A 24,521-nucleotide genomic window follows, 5' to 3' on the forward strand; every position below is an offset into this window, starting at 1 on the left:
ATCCGTCCGTCGTTCGTCTGTCACTCGGTAACCACTGAACTGATCGGATTCTACTCTTCAGGGAATATACCTACTGGTCCAGTGGTGGTTTTAGGCTAATATCTTGGGTGGTAAGATACTCCCCCCCCCCGTAAAAAAAAATTGCGTCTAATTTTTTCTTCTAGGTGCCTACTTTTTTTTACCTAGAGGTCAGGGACGAAGTCACTAGTAAAAAAATACCAATGGCAGGCCAGTATACATATTAATTGACCAATGATAGGCCCTATATATATCTTCGACAAAAAAAGAAATTGCGTCCAATTTTTCCTAGGTGCCTACTTTTTTTGGTGGCTAATTTTTGTTTCTTTTTTCTTAATTAATAAAACCCAGTTCATTACCTCTTGGGGCAAAACCCTAGAGGCTAGGGGCGAAGGTACTAGTAAAAATTTCCAATGGCAGGAAAGTATACATATTAATTGACCAATGGTAGGCCCTATATATATCTTCGACATTACCTTGTATAGCTACATATTATAATGTAATAACCGCCTTAATTGAATTACCGACAGACACACCAGTTCATGCAGTTTACTGGTAAAGTAGCTTCCAAATTAACAAGGATGACAAAATCCATAAAAGCGAAGCACTGAAACGGTAGGACAAACGAATATTAATAGTTGTAGATTGTCAGAACTGAAAAATCAGAACATTTAAATGTATAATTGTCGAATAAAAAGTAAAGTTGTTGAGAAAGTGCTTAAATACAGAATAAATACAGGACATACTTACGTTTTAGGACTTAATTATAGAGATCGTTTATAACATTGTACTTTGTTGTCCTAAGAATCAGTATTCCAAAAATCAGATCAATCGGATAATTTTAATAAAACAATTTAATGATAAAAAAGTTAAAAATCAACATGTTTAAACTGGACGTATGGTAACGATTATAGATTCGATAGGACAATTCTAATATGCCTAAATTAACGAAAAAGCTATCCGTTCCAGACGTACGGACGGACGGACGTATGAATGGGCCAACCCTAATTATACAAAAACTTAGGTTTAAAAATAAACAGAAAATTATCCATGATCTTTTTATTTCTTGTTTATTTTAAGACAAACATATAATATAAAATAATAAATATTGTATAATGTTGGTGATTTTGAATAAAACTGGTAAAAAAACACGATAAAATATATATTAGATAGATAATTAGTTAGGTCGTTATTTCTTTTAATAATTTTTGGTGCAAAACTTTGGACACTGCCCAATTAAAAAAAATATTTTAAAAAGCCGTTTTCAATCCAACGAATGAGGGAACTTATTTAATACATTGGACATCATTATCATTACAGTCCAATATCCCCACCATCCCAGGCAGATCTAACTTCAAACAGTTTAAAAACCTTTTCTTGTTCAATAAGCTGAATTTTTTTTATCAGGATTATAGGAATTGAAATAGGATATACGTGGATATAATGAAAGAAGGAAATTTAGTTTGGTGGTGGCCTCATATATTGGTTAGTTCGTTCATTCTGGAAGGGATAGGATGGGGTAAAGGTTGTTGATGGGGGGTATTGTTGTTTTAATCAGCTGCAAGCATCACCTTATGAAAATCTGGTGCAACATCCAAGTATTAATATATCGATTCTGTAGGCATAATCGAGAAAAAAGATATTTATTTTTTTTCATGTGGGGTCAGGGGGGCTTACAAAGCTGCCTCAACATTTATCTACAGATTTAGTTTAAATGATACTTTAAGAGAAAATGCATATGAAGAAAAATTTGAAATTGCTTTTCCAGTATAACTTCGAAACCGATTAGTATTCGCTGGATTAGAACCTGTTCCCAGCCTTAATGAAAAATCATGTATAACATCGTATTACAAATAATTTTCCACAAAAATCAAAATTAAAAAATAATAACATCAGTTTTGTTGGCTGAGGCCTTGGGCCTTTTAGGGCTACCAAAACTGTTTTTCATTTTAAATTCCGCGGAAAGCTGTCTATAATACGGTGCAAAAAATAACTTTCATTGAGAAATTTTGCAAAATATTTTTCTTCGGATTCGACATTCCTTTTATATTTGTACCTCTATACCTCTCTGCATAATATAAAATTATATTCTATTTCAATTTATTTATTTATAGAAATAAGGTTAAACTAAATTTTATTTTTATTGGGGGAAAATTTTCTTTGAAGATTCTATGAATATATGTTTTTTTATCTTCATATTTCTGTAAGTGTAGCTTCTCTATTGTGCTTCAAACCCAGGAGGGAGAGGACATTAGGCTTTTTATTTTACTGGTCCACAAAGTTTTTTAATAACATTTTCTTATTTGCTGGTATAATAACTTTTGGGACTTTAATATAACTTTGATGGTTGGTATTCAAACATTTCAACCACTAATTGTAATCTACAGAATGGTTACTTCTGTGTATCATTATTTGGGATGTACATCAATTTATCGGACATTGTCTTATACCTTTAGATCCATGGCTTTAAACAACACATTTACTGAATATAAAACAAGATTTTGTATGGGCTTCCTTAATAAGAGTTTACTTTTCTTTTATCTATAAACAAGTTGCTGCGCCTCTAGTCTATATATCATATATGGGCTCCGTATTCAAATGGGAAGGTTGGGTAGAAAAATAGCCTTAACCCATACCAATAACAGAATATAAAATAAAGCCTAAAACCATCCCGGGAACTTTTTGAAGCTTTTCTAAATTGGAGTATTCAATCGGTTAAGTTATGGTATATCTTAAGCTACAGAGAAAAAAAAACCTTACTAATTTATATAATAGGATATATCCTTAGAATAAAGTAACAGGATGTTTGTCTGTACCAAAGGATCTCACTAACCACTGAATCGGTATATTTCTCCTTTACAGGGTTGCTTTTCATAGGTTAATTGAAGGTTTATAACTAATTTAGGGGAGGGTACCACCACCCTCCCAAGAGAAATCGTCCCTAGAAATTCCCCCCAACCAAAAAAAAGTTATTTTAAAATCTTAGTTGGGTTACAGAATTCAGCTCCTCCCTCCTCAAGTACCCCTAGAGGCCTCTAGGGGCGTAGTCGCTAGTATCATATAAGTTAGCTGCGCTATCTATTAAAATAATCAACCTTGTTTATATTATGAAAGACATTTAGCAATATTTTATTTTCTATTTTTAGGGAAAAGATTGAAAAAAGGTTATTTGATAAAAAACCTGTAAGTGTTTTTTACTGTTCAAAACGTAAAAAAATGTATAATGTATATATATTTATTAATTATAATAAGATCACACGGTTTGGAACAATCAATTATTTTGCCATTGGAACTCCCTATCCCACTCAACCCCCAGGCCCTTAAATTTTTATAATAATTCAGGGATCTAAAGGGATAAGACAATTGCATCATATGTTTATTTTCTTTAAACTAAAATATATGGTTTAGGTGTTCAATGGCAAAATGAAAGATTTTACCCACTTTAAAAAATTAATATTACAACCAAAAATTAATTTAGAAACACTATTGTACTTTTTATAACATTTTTTTTATAAGGGACAAGTAATTTTATAATACGTTTTCCAGTATGGCTTTAAAACCGATTAATATCCACAGGATTATAACCGGTTCTTAGCCATACTGATAAATCATGTATCGTATCGTGTTATAGACAAATTTCTACGAATATTAAAATAAGTAATACTAGTTTTGTTAGCCCGGGCCTACGGCCCCTCGGGACTAACAAATTCGGTTTTGATCCTTAATTTTGGATTTAATATCCGCGGAAAGCTGTCTTTAATACTATAACTATTACAGCACAGCAGATTAGGATTTGATTAAACAATTATAAGGGTGTAGAAAAGAATTTTTTAATTGAGCGAAAACACTTTTTCTAAGTAACTAGCGGCTACGCCCCTAGCATCTAGAGACTTAGAACGACAGAAAGGAACTATAAAAATAGCTTAAAACCATCCCAAGACTTTGATTTTAAAATAAAATGGACTAAGACCATTCCAGGTTCTGTGTAAGTCAACCCTGTAAGGAGAACTCAATCGGTTGGGTAGTTATCGAAATTATAGGCTACAGATCAAAAAACTATACTACTTTATATATACACTAGCGGCTTCGCTCCTAGCCTCTAGGGGCTTTGCCCCAAGAGGTGATAAAAAAAAATTATGGCGAAAATTGTAAAGGACCATGGAAATCTCCTTCAACAAAAAAAAATAAAAAAAAAAAATGGGGGGGGGATTTTTTGGTTTTTGGGGGGGTTTGGGGTGTCCCACCCCCCAAGAAAATAGCTTAAAACCACCACAGGACCAATAGGTAGATACCCTGAAGAGTAGAATCCGATCGGTTCAGTGGTTACTGAGATCTTAAGGGACAGACAGACAGACGGACAGACGGACAGACGGACAGACAGACATCGTTCTACTTTGTATTATAGACTAGCGGCTTCGCCCCTAGCTTCTAGGGGCTTTACCCCAAGAGGTATTAAAAAAAATTAAGTACTACTGGTGCAGCCCGCCAGTAGTTTTATGTGAACTAACTTCCCCATAAGAAAAAAAATTTGGGAAAAATAGGTACCTACGCAAGAAAAAAAAGAAAAAATTAAGGGGGGGATTTTTTTTGGGGGGTTTGGGTGTCCTACCCCCCAGGAAAAAGGCCTAAAACCACCACAGGACCAGTAGGTATATTCTCTGCAGAGTAGAATCCGATCAGTTCAATGGTTACCGAGATCTTAAGGGACAGACGGACGGACAGACAAACAGACAGTTAGACATCAAGCTACTTTGTATTATAGATAATTAATATTTGTCTATATTTACTAAATTATTGTCCCTATAATGAGTATTGCTTAAATTTGTATTATTTTACTAAAAATAGATATTTATACATAGAATAGATTTAGTATTTACAATCTTTAATTCCATTACTAATTTATATTATTTAATTCGAGGTTAAGAAATTAAGGTTACACCATAAAAAAAATTATTTGATTTTTGCAAAAATATGGAAACAGTGTATAGTGTCCAATAAAAAATGACGTCATATAATGCAAATTACCAATGATAAGCTAGTATACAATTTACCATTGATCAATTACAATGTATACTGGCCTATCATTGGTCTGTATGACGTCATTTTTTTGACACGATATGCTGTTTCGCAAATATGTTCTTTAATAACTGCATTTACGTAACCTTGAAGACCCCTTGCATATGTAGCCTTGGTTGTTGAAAAATATTGATTTGTTGTGTGTGTATGTGTGTGTATATAGTCCTCTGATATCATTAGTCACTGTACTCCCCTGAAAAGAAGAATATATTACAACATTTTTCATTGTAAAGTAAACATGAAAAACTGATACGTATATAGAGTGAAAAAAATCTATAAAAGTTTTTAAGTAATTCATCGTATTAAAGACAGTTTTCCGTACATATTAAAATGAAGAATTTTCAGATTTGAACCGTTTTTGTTAGCCCATAAGGCAAATAAAACTGATTTTAATCTTAAGACTTTTTTTGAAATATTTCTGATAATTGTCTTTAATACGATGCTATACATTATTTTTCAGTATGGCGGATATCAATCGGTTTGAAACTCATGTACTATAATTATGAATACAAAATATAATTTGTATTAGTTAAAAAATTACTAAAACTTCAAATAAACTTCTTGGTGGAGTGATATAAATTTATAAAAACAAAAACAAAGTGGAATGTCTTGACTTTTTAACCGCGGAAAATTCTTGGAGGGACCTTCAGAAAAGGGTTAAAAAGCTTGGTTGTCTGCAATTTTAAGTATTTAGAAACATCAAACACAAATTAAATAGAAGTTAATATATATATATTATATACAGGGTGAGTCATAAAAAACTGAGTTTTCCGATTTTCTGATACAACCAGTAGGAATATGGAAAAAAACAATTATAGGTTCTTGTTCTCTATAAAAATATACATTAAACTTAGGAAAGGTGTTTTTGAATATATCTGAAAACAACGGCGCTTTTTAGAGCATAAAGATTTCAAAAAGTGTGTGTGATGACTTTATCGGCCATTATTTTGTACTTTTTAGGTAGATTTATTTATAATAAAAAATGTCTACCATTCTAAAAAGATAAACAAACATATTTTTTGGTTATTAAAATTTTTATTCAACAGATTGTAAATATTTAACATCTTAAAAATACAATTTATTTAAATCAAATTATCACATTATAAATCAAATGTTTTGTTGTAATCTATTGTTAAGATTTAATACCCCATGACCGGAAAACCAGCTCATGACCGGAAATATTTCATCTTGTTACCTAAATTCCTCCCCCCTCCCCCTGAATTTCCTCTATATTTGGTGCAAGACTGGATTTCATCTCCAAAATCTCCGCCCCTTTTGACAAATTATACTTATACTGTTATAATCCATCATAATAACTTCATTTAAATAGGGTAGGGTTCTAAAAGGCATTTTTATTTTAAAAATTCAAACCTTGATAACTTTTTTATCTTAAGAGATTTTTTTGTCAAATAAAAAGGGTTTTTTTTTCTTTTTACTATAAGCTACATTATTATAGAAGATTCTTTTAAACCACATGCACCACAATCAAGAAATATGAAAAAATGACAAATTGCAGTATTCTAAAAATGCTTTTGTGAGGAGCCAAAAAGAATTTCACCTTTAAAACTCATTAAAGTACTTTTTTTAGACCTTTTTCTAAATAAATATTGAAATTTTAAGATTTTTTTTTACAAAAAAGATGAGTTATTTTAATTTTTCTTGATCAACATTTTTCACACAAGGCATTTTTTGACACCATACAACTATCATAGAGGCCGCATTTTTAGAGATAATGAAAAACACCTTTTCCAAGTTTGATGTGCTTTTGTACAGAGAACAAGGACATATAATTATTTTTTCTGTATTCCTACTGGTTGTTTCTGAAAATCGAAAAACTCAGTTTTTTCTGACTCACCCTGTATATGCTATAAACTTGTCTTTTTTACTACAAAAGCAGCCCCAAAAACACAGTGATCTAAAGGGATAAGACAATGACCGTTAAATTGATGTACATCCACAATGATGACACAAAAATTACCCCTTCTGTTGATCACAATTAATAGATGAAAAGTTTGGACACTCGACTAACCAATCAAAATTTAATGAAAGTCCCCAAGGTTGTTAAATTAACAAATAAGAAAATATTATTATAAAACTTTGGGGACTAGTGTAATAAACATATCAATGTCCTCTTCCTCCATGCCAAAAACAACTGAAATCAAGAATAATTTTAAAAAAATAATTTCTTTAAACTATAGTCTCAATTGCAAATTTCTTTCTCCAAGGGGAAAAAATTGTATTGAAGGGTATGAATGTTTTTTTTTACACTGCACTGAATATCAGGAAGGGAGGGGACAATAGGCGGTTTTTTACACTAGTCCCCAAAGTTTTAAAATAAAGTTTTCTTATTCGTTGACTTAAGAACTTTGGGGACTTTTGAGAATTTTGGTTGGTTGGTTTATTAACTTAAGTATCCAAACGTTTCAATCACTAATTGTAATCTACAGAAGGGGTAATTTCGTCTATCATCATTGGTTATGTACATCAATTTATCGTCCATTGTCTTATCCCTTTAGATCCCTGACTGAATATTGATAATAAATGAATTTTTTCCTAAGTTTGTTTTTCATTGTGTAAAAATAAAATAAGATTGATTGTCACTCGCTTTGAATGATTTTTAAAAGCGAAGCTTTTCTATAATTAGGGTCGGTCCGTCCGTCCGTCCGATTTCAAACTTTGCATGGTGATTCCTGTAGTAGTTAGGTACGATTTAGAAAGCATAGCAACTCTATAATCATTACCAGAATGTCCATACGTCCATTTTAAACATGTTTTTTTTTTACTTTTTTAATAACAATTTTTTATGTGATAAAAACATCCGATTGATCTGATTTTTTGATTACTGATTCCTTCAATATTATGAGCGAAGCATCTCTATAATCAAGTATTAAAATGTCAGTATGTCATTAAACAGAATTCTGTATTTAAGAAGTTTTGCAACAAATTTACGTATAATTTTGTCAAACCTTATATTTTCATATTTTGTATATTCAGTTCTGACACTCAACAAAAGTAAATGTTCGTCTGTCATATCGTTTGAGAGCTTCGCTTTTATGGATGTTGTCATCCTTGTTTTTATATACGTATGAAATGTCCGTAAGTCTATCGAATCTCATGATAATAGTTATTTATCGCATTGTATTGAAACAGCTTTCCACGGATATTTAAATGAAAAATAAAATCCTACGACTCCTCGGGTCTAACAAGACTGGTATTATTTTTATATATTAATATTCGGGGAAAAATTGTCTGTAATACAATGCTATACATGATTTTACAGTATGGCTGAGAACTGGTTCTAATCCAGAGGATAATCGGTTTCGAAGCCATACCAAAAAACTCATTCAATAAACAAAAATGAAGGAACTATCTTATTTATCAAAAGATATTTGAAGTCTATTTTTAAAAAATTATGAATATATTTAATAAATTTTTAATTTCTAATCAAAATTTTGTAATCAAACCATTTTGATATATAAGAAATTTTTACTTTAAAAGCTGCTATATAATTAGTTGAGCTTTGCTTTGAACCTTCGCAAATTTACAAAATTTATCAGTTAATTCCTTCCTATTTTATCATTGCCATCCAAACGTCCCTTTATCTAAATTTATTTAAAAATAAATGAGGTGTAACAGTTTTCCCTAACTAAATTGAAAAATTCAATCAAAACCAGATCTATGATTTTCATTTCATTAATTATGGAAAATTGTCTGTAATACTATGCAAAACACGATTTTTCAGTATCTCTGAAAACCGGTTCTAATCCTGAGGATTTTAATCAGATATTTAAAGAGTATTGAAGCTTTTATATAATACTACCTAGATTTCTGCCCGCCATGGGTCGAGGAATTTGGGACAGCTGAGAATCTATTGGACTTCTATCATCATACAGGGTTGGGGCCTAGATAGATAGATAGATAGATAGATAGATAGATAGATAGATAGATAGATAGATAGATAGATAGATAGATAGATAGATAGATAGATAGATAGATAGATTGATAGATAGATAGATAGATAGATAGATAGATAGATAGATAGATAGATAGATAGATAGATAGATAGATAGATAGATAGATAGATAGATAGATAGATAGATAGATAGATAGATAGATAGATAGATAGATAGATAGATAGATAGATAGATAGATAGATAGATAGATAGATAGATAGATAGATAGATAGATAGATAGATAGATAGATAGATAGATAGATAGATAGATAGATAGATAGATAGATAGATAGATAGATAGATAGATAGATAGATAGATAGATAGATAGATAGATAGATAGATAGATAGATAGATAGATAGATAGATAGAAATGATAGTATATTAAAGAAATATTTGGCCTGCTTCCTTTTAGGAAATGAAGTTAAGAATCATTTAAATTAGATTCCCTGCGGCGATACTACTTCAAAACAACCAAAAATAATTTTTCTAATATTCAAAATATTGTCTAACATTTTAGTTAGGAAGCTACTCTATAATTCAAAATATTCCTCTGACAGCTACGGGGGGGGGGGGGGGGCTTGTTTTTCTCGGCTTTTATTCGATATGTACGGCTGTTTTTCTTACTTTTATGTTCCAAAACTTCGCTACTTATGGATGTTGTTAACCCTGTATAGGTTAAAACTACAATAATAATGTAAATAGAATGGCGAAACAGTCGTGTTGTACTTTTTTAAAGCAAAGCTTTTCACTATAAGGGTCGGTACGTCCGACATGTTGATTCCTGTAACAGTTGGGTACAATTTAGACAGCGTAGTATTATGCATCCTGTATTTAAGTAATTTGGTGGTAGATTTTTGTTCAAACTTGGAATTTATGTTTAATGACGTTACTCATTTATTGTTCGTTTGCATAACTTTCTAATTTGTTACGCTTTGCTTTTTTATGGATGTTGTCATCCTTGTTTTAGTAATAAGCCGCGACCAGCACTAGCCCCCCCCTATTGTCGATTGTAACTCCATCAAAATTTGAAACTATATTCTACTATTAACACAAGCCACACAGTTTAAATTTTATAAATGTATTCACGCCCTTAAAATTGGTCATTATCCATTACTCTTTAAAAAAGTTACTTAGTAAAAACCGGTTTTAAGGCATAATTTTACATGTTTTGTTTTCTTATACAAAATACTCTACATCAATGATGAAAACTAGATATTGATTATCAACTTCTGTTAATGGTTAGTAGGTTAAAAAGCAATACTTTTTTTCCCTAAAATAAAATACATTTATTACATATTTTTGCATCTGCTATTTTATATTAACAACTCTGTTGGGACTTTATCATGAAACGTGTTATAATCTGATGTTCAACACTTGGATTTTATTGTACATTTTTTATAAGGGATGCTTTTCTATAATTATTGTTGGTACATCCATTTGTAATGATTACATATGATCGTTGTTTTAGGCATGTTAGAATAGCCTGATGGTTTCTAATAGATTATTGGTTACCAACATCAAAAAAAAAAAATTTTTTTATAAAATCTTTAATAATTTCTGAATAATGTATGTCAATTAAGTAATACAATATTGTAGTAAATATGGCCATACTACATTTTCCCGCATTTTCTCTCAAGAAGGAACGGTTCGGATTTAAATTTTTTCATTGATTGATTTGACTGTTATCAAAATTAGTATAAAAGTTGAAGATGGGCAACATGAAAAAGGCGAAGCATCTCTAAAATGACTTTTAACTTTTTAACTACAATATTTTTGTCAATGTTCATCTTGATTCTTAAGCTTCAGTTTTAGGGATGTTGCCATCCTTATTTTTTATTCTTAATCCCATTATAATTTAAAGTAGTTTTCCAAATTAAAATGTACAAAATCTTAGTAGCCAGTAAAGTTCTTTTAACATGTTGAATAAGGGCTTAATGCAATGATGTGTGTGTGTGTATGTTTGTGTGTGTGAGAAGCAATGCATTTTGCAAAGCAACTTGTTGCTTGCAAAAAATCGCCGATTTTATTATTTATGGCATGCTTTAATATATACACATGAAGAAGGAAGAAATTAAATAGATTTTGTATCCTTATATAAAAGTAACAGGATCTTGGTCTGCCTGTACCGGAGGATCTCGCTAACTGTTGAGAAGGCTAGGTGTTTTAAAAGGTAAAATACCTGTAATATGATACCAGCAGTACCCACTAGCACAACTACTGTGAGTATCTATTAAAATACATGTAATATGATACCAGTAGTACCCACTAGCACAACTACTGTGAGTATCTATAAAAATACCTGTAATATGATACCAGTAGTACCCACTAGCACAACTACTGTGAGTATCTATTAAAATACATGTAATATGATACCAGTAGTACCCACTAGCACAACTACTGTGAGTATCTATAAAAATACATGTAATATGATACCAGTAGTACCCACTAGCACAACTACTGTGAGTATCTATAAAAATACCTGTAATATGATACCAGAAGTACCCACTAGCACAGCTACTGTGAGTATCTATAGAAATACCTGTAATATGATACCAGCAGTACCAACCAACACAACTACTGTGAGTATCTATAAAAATACCTGTAATATGATACCAGAAGTACCCACTAGCACCGCTACTGTGAATATCTATAAAAATACCTGTAATATGATACCAACAGTACCCACTAGCACCGCTACTGTGAATATCTATAAAAAATACCTGTAATATGATACCAGCAGTACCCACGAGCACCGCTACTGTGAATATCTATAAAAATACCTGTAATATGATACCAGCAGTACCCACTAGCACCGCTACTGTGAATATCTATAAAAATACCTGTAATATGATACCAGCAGTACCCACTAGCACCGCTACTGTGAATATCCACAAAAATAATCTGTCCATAACCATCGCTACGTACTTCCAGTCTTCAATTACCTAAAAAAGAATAAAGATAACATTTTTAAAAAATAGTTACTTAGCCTCCTAACCTGTAATAGTCAGGTTAAAAAGCCTAAAACCACCAATACATGTATTAAGCTTCTTTGCAATATATTCGGATCAACATTTCCGAGATATCTAGCTTCAGACAAAAAAAAACAAATTATTTTATATAATACAGTGTGTTTTTTTATTAGAACTTTTTTGAAAGCTATTTTATCCAACTTATAGTTATCAGAATTTAATGATAAATGACCTGATACTTTAATATAATTATTAAACTATTGTCTATTTCAAATGGATTTTTTCGATGGAGGGGTGGGATTAAGATAAGCCCCATTTAAAATGTAAAAGGTATTTAAATCCACTTTAGTTTATCTGGCCACAAAATCCTACTCAGACACTAATGCATTTCACCAAGAAGGGGATAGGGTAATTCAACAATAAATAATTCAACAAAATTGTTTAAACTTTAACTACAAAAAAATACAATTTCAACAGTTATAAATCTATCTTAACCATAACATTTCAATTAGTAACTACTGCTTAACTACTATACTACTTTAAAATACTTCTTAGTATTTCAAAGTAAAAAGTCTTCATTATCAAGCGTATTTTTGTGATAGAAAATAAATGAAAAAAAATCCAAAATTCATGAAATATTTTTTTTTTGGTTTTCCTATCCCTAACCAAGGTTTAATCATGTAAATTAATATTTTACAACAAATTTCAATCAAGCATTAATTTAATTTTATTTTTCGCGTTTATTTTTGCAGTTGTCGCAGTTTTTAAATACTAGGTAGTATTCCTGAATTTAAAAAAACAACTAAGCTTTTAAGTGTGTCTTATAGTTTCCTTATAACAGATACGGGATAAGGGGGGGGGGGGGATTTTAAACCCTTCGGAATATGGGACACCCCCTGGAAGATAGTTAAGTAAAAAAAGGATGACACAATCTAGTAAAACTGAGGTTTTAGTTTATTTTAAAAATATCCTAGAAAGCTAAAATTTATATTCTTATAAATAGGTTTTGAAATTCTCGAAAAATCCGAAATTACTCCCGAACTTATGTATTCTGAGCTGGATCTTTAAATCATTTTAGTGGTTAGCCACATCTGGGTGAGCCGAATTTCAGCCCATTACAGCGTGGCATTTCATAAAATTCTGTGCTCTAATTGGTGGAAAGTTGGCTCACCCTGATCTGGCTCACCACTAAAATGATTTAAAGATCCAGCTCTGTTCGACTTGTAGATAAAGACTTAATTTGAGTCAGTTTGAACTCAACAAAGCATTTGATAATTAATAATTCAAACTATATATTTGCAGAAAGGGACATTGGGCTGTTTATTACATTAGTTAACTTTACAAAGTGTCTCAAAAATCAGCCATATGACGTCATAAAAATAAGGGATTATCCATCTCTTTTTAAGGGGTTTTCTTTCCTCTCATCTCCCTTATTTTTATGACATCCCATGGCTGATTTTTGAGACACTTTGTAAAGTTGCTTACATTTGTCCCCAAAGTTTTGTAATAACGTTTCTTTTTTTTTGCTTAACTACTTTGGGAACTTTAATTGAATTTAGGTAGGTTGTTTCATTAATTTGAGCGTCCATACGTTGCATCCCCTAATTGTTATCTATAAAAGGGTAATTTTGTGTATCATTATTGGTGATGTAGATAAATTTATCGACCATTGTCATATTACTTAAGATTCCTGTTATTTATGTTTGTTTATCCCGAAAGATCTCATAAACGGCTGGATTAATAAAACAACAAAAATTCACTGGACCTTTTCATATATTTTGTAATAATATTGTGTCAAATAAATACTACGACTCAAATCTTTTGCTGAAATATTTCTTTTATATTATATGTATCTCACACACACAAAATCAAATACACACCCCATACAAACACACACACACACAAACAAATACACCCTCCTACACACACACACACACACAGACACACACACACACAAATAAGATTATTTGGTGTCGAATACAATCACAAGGAATTTATAAAACCTCGCGTCTAGTAAAGGTGTCGGAATAGACTGTCATATACAAAATAAAGGGGGATATTATACTATACTAGTCCCATAGAGAAAAAAATAAAAGAGAGGAATCGAAGCAACTAGAAGACGAAAATAGGCAGTGGGCCTAGGGGCCTGATCAGCGCTGTTGCCGCACTAAATTTTATTGCTATTTCAAATGGGAGGAATGCAAAATTAATATGTAAAGTTTTAATAATTAGAATATAATATTTGAATAAAAAATAAAATTTTGTTATAAAATATAAACATGTAATGTTTTAATTAAAAATTACATATAATCTAATTTTTATTAAAAAAAATTTTTTCATAAAAGATTAACCCTTCAATTTCTAAAAAGTGGGGAACTTTTATTGTAAATAAAATTCAGCTGATTCTTGCATCTACCGGCTGTTTGTTAAATATCGCTTTTCATTTTATTCACATTATTATTTATGATTGACATACAAAAAGCCAGTTGATGTTTTATCATTTCGTCTGCTAAATTTTCTTCAAAAATTTAGGGATGGGGAAGTAGTATTTTACCATGAAAAGGGGAAAGGGTATTCATGCTCTTATCCTTTTTCCTTATGACTAGTCCCCAAAGTTTTTTCAATATGTTCTCTCATTGATTGCCCTAAAAACTTTGGGGACTTTTATTAAAAGTTAATTACATTGAACAAACTAGAAGTGTCCAAACTTTTCCACCAAAAGCTCTATAGAGTGACTAAAAAGTGACGTTATACAATACAAATGACCAATGATAGGCCAATGAAACATATTCTCTATAAAAATGACTCAATTTTCATATATTACGTTTCTTACATTTAACCTCTCTTTATCACTTTCTCTTCTTTTCTTCTCTCACTCTCTCTTTCTCTCTCCCCCTCTCTCACTCTCTCTCTCTCTCTCTCTCTCTCTCTCTCTCTCTCTCTCTCTTTTTATTCTTTATTCTCTCTTTCTCTGTCTTCCTCTCTCTCTCTCGTCTCTCTCTCTTCTCTCCCTTTTTTCTCTTTTTCCTTTTCGCTTCCTCTCTCCCTTTCTTTTGAAAATTAAATCTTTTTGATCTTTCTTCCCTATGTTATTTAAATCTTCATACCAAAACAATTTACAAATCTCTCATATAATTTTAAAATATCCGTATGTCTAAGACCACTATGATAGAGGTTTCAATTTCATGTAAAGATTCATATCCTTAAAATAAAGTAACAGGATCGCTGTCTGTCTGTCTGTATGTTTGTGTGTACCGTAGGATCTTGCTGACCACTTAACCGATCTTTTACAAAATGGTCAGGTTTATAGCTATTTTGAGGAGGGTACCACCACACTCCCAAGAGAAATCGCCAAAAAAAAAGACAAAAAATATAACAAACGCCATCTAGCAGCCGTTTTGACTTTTTTGGTACACAGCTGAATCTTACATAGATTTAAAAGAAAATATATTACGTTCCGCTACAGGCCTCTAGGGGCAAAACCGCCTGTAACCAATAACTTACTTGACTCTGTACGTCTCTCTGTTTGGATGTTCATATAATTTCAGTGGATAATGTATTATTAGCCTCGCTATTTAATGATGTTGTCATCTTTTTTAGATTTAACTATCCCTGGATTTAACAACTTAGTACTAATGGAATGGGTTTGTCTGTTAAGTTCTCGACAAACATTTAACTGATTGAGATCTCCATCCATAAAAGGAAAAGCATCATTTAGGTCCCGGGATGGTTTTAGGCTAATTCATTTTAAATGTCAATAGTCTGACATTATATCCTTATAATAAAGTAACAGGATGTTTTTCTGTTTGTCTGTATGTTTGTAACGAAGGATCTCGCTAACCGCTGAACCGATCGGGTTCTCCTTAACAGGGTAGATTCTCATAGGTCCCGGGAAGGTTTATAACTATTTTGGGGGAGGGTACCGCCACCCTCTTAAAAGAAATCACAAAAAATCAAAAAAAAATTACGTTCTCGATTTAACAAAGAGATTCCAACGAAACATAAACGTCAAACGCAACATAGACATATTTTAAATATAAAAAAAAACATTTAAGTGCCACTAGAGGCCTCTAGGGGCGTAGCCGCTAGTTTTATTTATAAATTTGTTAGGTTTTTGTTTTTGTTTTTCGTTAAGATCTCGTTAACTACTGAACCAATTCTTTTTTTAGAGCTTTGCATAGGTCACGGAATGGTTTCAGGCTATTCCCTTCTCCTTCTAATAAAGGGACCTTAGATTCTATGGGCGCTGCCGCTAGTAATCCAATATTACATAACTAAGTATCATACAACTGGTTATATTTTAAAAGTTCTCCTTTCTCACTAAGTCCTGAAGTGTTTCAACAATGGATATATAGAATATACATGGATATTATGACAGAGGAAAATTGTCATCAATTAGGCTTACTATCGTGGAGCTCATTTATTGGTCAGTTCGTTCATCCTAGCAGGGGAGGGATTGGGGTAAAGATGATGGACGGGGGTAATCGTTATTTTGCCTCGCTGCGTGCTTCACTTTATTAGATAAAAATCTGGTGTAAGATCCAAGTAATATTAAATCCATTGTGTCAGCTTTTATTCTCTGAATATTTATCTTTATTAGAATCTATTGGGAAATAGGGAGAGGAAATTTGACAAACCAAGAGCTATTATTACAGATTTAAACTTATATAGATTTCCTAGTGGCTTCACTCGTAGTTTTTAGGAGCCTTGTATTAAAAGATGGAATGAAGAAAAATAGACTAAAACCATAGCAGAAAACCTATAATTTTCTAGATTTTCTCGGTTCAGTGTTTATTGAGATCTTAACCGACAAACAAAAAAACTTTGCTTCTTGATATAACAGAATTAATAATACATTTCATACTTTCTGTATGATAGAGTTGTCCTGTAAAGATGAAACTTATTTTCGTTTTTAAACATTTCAGAAGGTAGAAAGTTATTTGTTATCTAAAATCGACCACTAAGCCCCCCCCCCCCCCACGTGATAATCCTTTTAATAAATTAACAGGACATTTGTCTATTTGTTGTCTGTATGTATGTTTGTACCGAAGGATCTCGCTAACCGCTGAACCGATATGGTTCTCCTTTACAGTGTAGCAACTTGGAAGGTTTAAAGAAATCCAAAAACATAAAAAATCGCCTCTAAGATATTTTTGGTAAACAGCCAAAACCAAAAAAAACATAACTAACCCCATCTAGCGGCTTAAAAAATGTTTTTGGTAAACATATGATTTTAACATCAACTTACTATACCTCAATGCCTGTGTATCTCTCCCTATATTTACCTTTATTGATTCCTCTGATCGTTTCTTTTGTTGAGCAATGAATAGTATTCCATCCAGGGCCTTCAGTAATTCAGGACATACAGGCCTACCACTTGATGTCTTCTCTCTTTCCTCCTAGATAGATAGATAATAGTTAGCTAGACATCCAGGGCCTTCAGTAATTCAGGACATACAGGCCTACCACTTGATGTCTTCTCTCTTTCCTCCTAGATAGATAGATAATAGTTAGCTAGACATCCAGGGCCTCCAGTAATTCAGGACATACAGGCCTACCACTTGATGTCTTGATCCTATTATATATAAGTAGTAAGTTTTTTTTGTCTGAAACTTTAGTTTTCAATAACTATTGGTCTGATTGATTTTTCCATTTAAGTGAAGCTTTACATAGCTCCCGGGATGGTCTTTGGCTATTTAATTCTTAGATTTAAGCCTTGGGACGTTTTTATGCTATTTTTCTCTCTTTTCATATTCCTTCAAATACTAAGCCTCTTGAAGCTTGTGGCACAGCCGCTAGTAATTCATATATTCAAATGAGATTTAGTTTTAAAAAATTGATGACAAGGAAAGAAATGCAACAGTCATATTAACTTTAGTAAACGTTGATCAGTACAACAATGATAAAATGCTGGAATTAAATAGTATTTCTAAAATTATGATAAAATTTTGAAATGCTATTTAATCATTTTTTGATTACTTTTAGTGATTGCAAAGATTGCCAAATATAGACTAAAATTATCCCTGAACCGTTATGAGCCTGCATCATTCGGTTTAGTGGTTAGCAAGGTTAACGGACAAACATAAAACCTTACTACTTTTTATAATAAGATTACAATTTAAATAATAGGAAGATGTAGAAAAATATTAACCTTATTGTAGATTAAAATTATTACATTTTAAGCCAACAAATGAAAGTGCATATCATAAATCTTCGTGGACCAGTATAATTTACAGTTCAATGTCTCTTCCCTTCTTGGAAAAATAGATCTCCTATTACTTCCAAATTTATGAATTTTTATCCACTGTGTTTGTGGGCTGCATGGATAGGCCCCAATTACATAAACTATAAACAAACCCCACAGGGGATGAGAGCATTTTTGGAAAACCACTAATTTTGTTAAAACAGCCAATTTTTAAGAGCAGCATTTTATTTCTATACTAAAAAGATAGGGTTTTATTACCATTTTTAGCACCATATAATTTTTTTGTATGTTAAGTTTAAATTTTTTTTAAATCTGCCCCATTTTAACCTGCCTTTAATTTACTCATAGATTTAATTTTTATTGCTTTAAATTATATTTCTATCCATAAAGACTCTATTTCAAAATGTTTGGTCAAACTTAAATTTTTCTAGTAATTAATTTTTTAATATTATTCAATCAACTTTTCTTTTATTTGTATAATTCATTTGCAAATTCAATAATCTGCAATTTTAAAATCACACCTATAAAATGCATTTGTGCAAACAAGTTGCCAAACTATTTTATACAAATTTAACATCTTGATAATCCTACTCTTTAAAGATATACTCCATGATTTTAAACTATTTATATACAAATTTAACATCTTGATAATCCTACTCTTTAAAGATATACTCCATGATTTTAAACTATTTTATACAAATTTAAAATCTTGATAATACTACTCTTTTAAAATAAACTCTATAATTTCAAACTATTTTATACAAATTTATAACCTTCATAATCCTACTCTTTAAAGATATACTCCATGATTTTAAACTATTTTATACAAATTTATAATCTTGATAATCCTACTCTTTGAAGATATACTCCATGATTTTAAACTATTTTTATACAAGTTCAACATATTTATAATCCAACTCTTGAAAGATATACTCCATGATTTTAAACTATTTTATATAAATTAAATATCAATTCCTTTGAAAAAATGATATAAAAAATATGTAACATAGTGTCCTTTAAATAAGGTTCTCCTATCTCTTTGAATTAGAGAAAACTTTGTGACTAAACTTTTCAATAAATTTACACATTTGCAAAGATTATTGGGAATTTACATTTAGAAAATTTTACCTCCGACGGTAAAACATAAATTTTTACTTTGAAGTAAGTCTGTCTGTCTGTTCTAAAGGATCTTGCTTATCAATGAACCGATACGGTTCTCCTTCACAATGTACAACCACGATCCCAAGAGAAATTTCCTGAACCAACCAAAAATATTTAAAATGCCCAATTAGGCAGCCCCAGTGGAGTAAAAAAACATGAAGAAATGCAGCTGATCTTAACAAGGTCAAATTACTTCTCAACTAGGATTTTTTAAACGAAAACATTTTAAGAACATATAGAGGATTGTAGTAGCTGGTCTTAATTAAAGTATGTATTTTTTATATCCAGCATTAAGAAAGGAAAGAAATATATAGGTGTCCAGAAAAGAAATGATATCATAGCTGTGTTAACAAGATGTAAGGTCTTTTGCCCGAAGCAAAACATTTCGAATTTGGCAGGTCTGATTGAGGTAAGCTTTTATGGGAAGCCAAATATACTTGTTTCAAGCTAAAGATCTCGGAAACTGATGTTCCGAATTGACTGTACTTTTTTCAGATAAGCTTTCTAAATGTCTATGATTAGTTTTAGGCTATCTTCCTTACATCCTTTGCCCTCCAATAGAGACTTAAGGGGCGAAGCAGCTAAAAGTATTTAAAACTAGAATCTCAAAGCATAAAATTATTTGCGAAGAAAGTTTACTTTTCATCTGAACCAGGCAACACAACAAGAGGATATCCTATAAAACAACAAGCGACTGTAACAGGAAGGGTAAAATGGGCTGTTTATTTAACTAGTCCCCAAAGTTAAAAACTAACGCTTTTTTTGTTCGTTGGCTTACCAGCTTTCGGGACTTTAATTGACTTTTGATTAGGTGGTTCATTAAGTTCAGTGTCCAAGCTTTTTTACCATTAATTGTAATCTACAGAAGGGATAATTTCATGTAGCATCATTTTAGATACACATTAATTTTTAAGCCATTGTCTTATCCCTTTAGATCCCTGAGTGCATCTGCTCGTCCTTGGGTTGGACCAAAATTCTCAACTCAAGACAATAAAAGTTACTTCAACTGTTTTTATTTGCGCCTTTTATTTTCAAATAATTATATGTTAAAGGACTAAAATTGGGCAAAACTAACGTTACAGACAGACAGACACTAATCTTTATAGAGTAGCTTTGGTATTAAAAATTAATTCAAACCGTTCTATCGTTTTAAAAAGTTTTGTAGAACTGTAGAAACACCGTAAAATAAACATTGGCCGGGATAAGGAAATTTGAGATTTTGCCTTAGTGGTAAACAAAACTATATATCTAACAACAAACAAACAAACCAGTTCTAATAGCGAAAATACTCTATAATATACTTAGTCTGTCTGTTCGTCTGTCAGTAACGCTACGTGTTAAAGTGATTTTTTCAACTGTCTTATAAGATAGACTGTTATTTTTTTTGTGAAGATAGCCCTTGTCAAAAAGCATTCAGTATACAACTGTCATGATCCGTCGGTCTGTCGTTCATGCTACAAAAGATTTGAATATATTTTTATTTTCCACCTTAACTTTATAACTAATAATATTTCTTTATTTCATTATATTATAGACAGCTTTCTGCGAAAATTAAAATTAAAAATTTTAAGATTTAAACCTGGTATTAAAAATGATATTAATTTTATGATTATTGTTTTATTATTCGTGGAAAATTGTCTTATCAATTTTTTTGTATGGCTGAGACCCGGTTCATATTCTCTCATTCGATGGCTCAAAATCTTTGTGTAGTGTAATTGTGTGTCATCCCTTAAACAGATATTTCTAGATTTAAAATCAACAGGTCCATATATTACTTAGCAAAGCACTTTGCATATTTTGCTTACATTCCGTCAACTACACTCTAACTCTCACACACTTACACACACACATACACACACAAACACACACACACACACACACATACACACACAAAATTGCATATTACTAGGCTTTTAAGCCTCAAAATTTACAATAGTTAGAAGTAAACTCAAAATTGGAATGTTGATAAAAAAGAAACTGGATTTTTGAGGAATAATAGTTTTCCTTTGGATGCCATTTAAATTTTTTCGTCGGTTTCCCGCATGATCTCTAGTTAAGCATAAAAACCCCACTTCACTTTACTTACAAATAAATTGAAAATATGACGAGATAGTTTTTTTTGTGTGTTTGTTTGTTTTGTTAGGTTAAATTGGGTTCAAGTTTAGAATCCCGTAGGGGTCAGACACGAAACAAGTGTCCAATAAATTATAACGTCATACGATACAAATGACCAATGATAGGCCAGTACACAAAGTAATTGACCAATGAATGTCTTACCTCTTTTAACATAGAAATATCCGCCTCTGGTATAAAGTTGTGCTGGGAGTGTTGTGGCTGCGGTGGCGGTTGCTGATGATGTTGATGATGTGAGGAATTGTTGTGGCCGTGGATTTTACAGCCTCCATTGATGGGCAGCGGTGACACCTGCTGATGGCTGTGCTGCTGGTGACCAGAACTATACCTGGATACATATATAGATAGATAGAGTGAGAGATAGATAGGAGACACCTGTTGGTCGCCTTGCTGCTGGTGACCGAACTATACCTGGATACATATATAGATAGATAGTGGAATAGATAGATATTAAGATAGATATACAGCGGAGACACCTGTTGGTGGTTGTGCTGCTGGTGACCAGAACTATACCTGGATACATATATAGAGAGATAGATAGGAGACACCTGTTGCTGGCAGTGCCGCTGATGACCATAACTATACCTGGATACATAGATAGAGGGTTAGATAGGTAGAGGGATAGATTGATATACGGACTTACTTACAAATTAATATAAAAAGTAGCTTCGCTACTAAAAAACTATGTAATTATTGTTACTTAGACTTAAACAAAGCCCTTGAGTGTATTCATATATTAATTGATACAAAATTAAGGTGAATAAAACTAAAAATACATTAAAATATACAGAATTATTTTGATTAACCCTAATATATTCTGTATTAAGAATTAATGAAAATATGTAAATTAATAATGAAAACTGATGACGTAAGCAGAATTATAATTATTTATTATGATAATTTAGCCCTGTATGAACTGACATGAATAATTTATAATTATTTTATTGTCTCTTTTTTAATACTTTGTATTCATTTATCAAAATTAACTTCAAAGCTTTTATAACACTTTTTATATAAACAAGGATGACAACATCCATAAAAGCGAAGCACTGAAACGGTAGGACAAACGGACATTAACACTTGTATAGTATCTGAACTGAAAAATCGGAACATAAATGTATAAATGTTGAATCAAAATTGTAGTTAAATTTGTTGAAAAGCTGCTCAAAAACAGGATAATGTTTATGGACATACTTACATTTTAAGACTTGATTATAGAGTTGCTTCGCTTATAATATTCTTCTTTGTTGTCCCAGGAATCAATATACCAAAAATCAGATCAAACGGATAATTAAAACACTTGAAAATTTGTTGTTAAAAAAGTAGAAAAATCAACATGTTTAAAATGGACGTACGGACATTCTGGTAATGATTATAGAGTTGCTATGCTTTCTAAATCGTACCCAACTACTATAGAAATAATCATGCAAAGTTTGAAATCGATAGGACAATTCTAACATGCCTAAATTAACGAATAAAAGCTATCTATCTCGGACGGACGTACGGACGGACCGACCCTAATTATAGAAAAGCTTCGCTTTTAAAAACTAGTATCTACACATTTTAATGAAACTTTAAACTTTAACTTTACATAATAATTGATTATTATATTGCATAAAGTAGTAAGGTTTTTTTCTGTAGCTTAGGTTTCTCCGTTTTGGAAAGCTAGGATTGTCTTAGGCTTTCTTAATTTGAGCTATATGTAAGGCTTAGGATGGTTTTAGGATATTTTACTTTTAGATTTAAGTCTAAGAATGGGTTTAGGTTTTAGTCATTCCCCACCACTTTGAGTGTTTTACATAGAGTTGTAACTGTAGATAAGACCCGCTTTAAAATATGTAAATTATAATAATATCAACACAGTATGTTATGTTTGGAAATTTATTTCATATGTTTTCACGCTTTTGCATTGTAAAACATTTGCCTGCTCCTCTAGCATCTAGGGAAAGGGACATTTTATTAGATTTGGGTAGAGAAGGTAATAAAGTCGCCCAAAACCTCAATCTAAATGTAATTAGCAAACATTCTCAAAAAAGAAAACTTTATCGGTTTACTTGTAATCGAAAACTTAAGCTACAAACAAACAAAAAACCTTACTGCTTTTGATATTATAATTTAGCTTTTAGAAATCTTACTGGGCTCCTTATCAAATATACATACTTACACTTTAAATAAAAAAAATAGCTACCCTTAAAATTGTCAATAGTAAATTGGTCCAGCATCTTATTAAGCAACTGTTTATTTTGCTGTTTTCAGATAAATTATAGTTATGTGTGTACTATTATTTCCCGCGAGCAAGAAAAGAGTAGAATTTTAATTTAAAACACTGGGTAGGGGTTTAAAGTCAAATTATATGGTTCTATAACAAAGCGCAGGTATATCTTTGAAAATATGGATATCAAAAATGTTATATTAAGCGGTAATGAGTTACATGCTGAATTCAAATTGAACTGGCTGAAACTGGAAAAAGCTTAATATCTAAAAATTATTATTACCTAAAGAAACCTATATCTACCATGTACTATTATTTTAATTTTAAGGTTAAATAAAAAATGTCTATAACCAGAATAAATTTATAAAGCTTACCTCAAAAGTACAACGTATTAGGACCTGAAATTCTAGAGAAACCCTTACTACTTTGAATTACTGAGGTCCTGCTATTGTAATAAAATACAGATCAAGGGACTAAGGAAACCGCTGAAGAGACGTGACTTTACATTTCATCTCATACAATTCATGGATGGGGAATAATAATAATAAGATTTATTAGACATATATTCGATTAAAAATGGATATTTAGGGCGTTGGAATAAAACTTATGCCAACCCCTGCATGGCCTATACTTTCGGTTACCTAACTCTGCAGGGCTACCCTGTGCCCATTATACCCTAACCTAACTTTAGGTAACACACTAACACAAAAATGTCTTTTAGTCTTTTGACTTTTAGGTCTTTAGCTTTTGTGTCATTAGGTATTAGTACTTTAGGTCTTATGTCTTTTAGTCT

General features: G+C 31.4%; 1 protein-coding gene across 1 annotated transcript in view; it reads right to left on the minus strand.

The window, feature by feature from the left end:
* Positions 1-4,746: 4,746 nt before the first annotated feature.
* The window catches only part of LOC145325828 (acetylcholine receptor subunit alpha-like), a 64,119-nt gene continuing 44,344 nt past the window's right edge, over positions 4,747-24,521 (minus strand). The window contains exons 14-18 of the mRNA XM_080168796.1: positions 21,661-21,844; positions 17,303-17,416; positions 11,889-11,990; positions 8,915-8,996; positions 4,747-5,287 (exon numbers count right to left, since the gene is read on the minus strand). Of these exons, the coding sequence (XP_080024922.1) occupies positions 5,271-5,287; positions 8,915-8,996; positions 11,889-11,990; positions 17,303-17,416; positions 21,661-21,844 (499 nt within the window). The 3' untranslated portion in view covers positions 4,747-5,270. The remainder of the gene's footprint in view (positions 5,288-8,914; positions 8,997-11,888; positions 11,991-17,302; positions 17,417-21,660; positions 21,845-24,521) is intronic.

Source organism: Acartia tonsa, chromosome 8 (genome assembly GCF_053477335.1).
Source record: "Acartia tonsa isolate MP-2025a chromosome 8, ASM5347733v1, whole genome shotgun sequence".
NCBI classification, from domain to species: Eukaryota; Metazoa; Arthropoda; class Copepoda; order Calanoida; family Acartiidae; genus Acartia; species Acartia tonsa.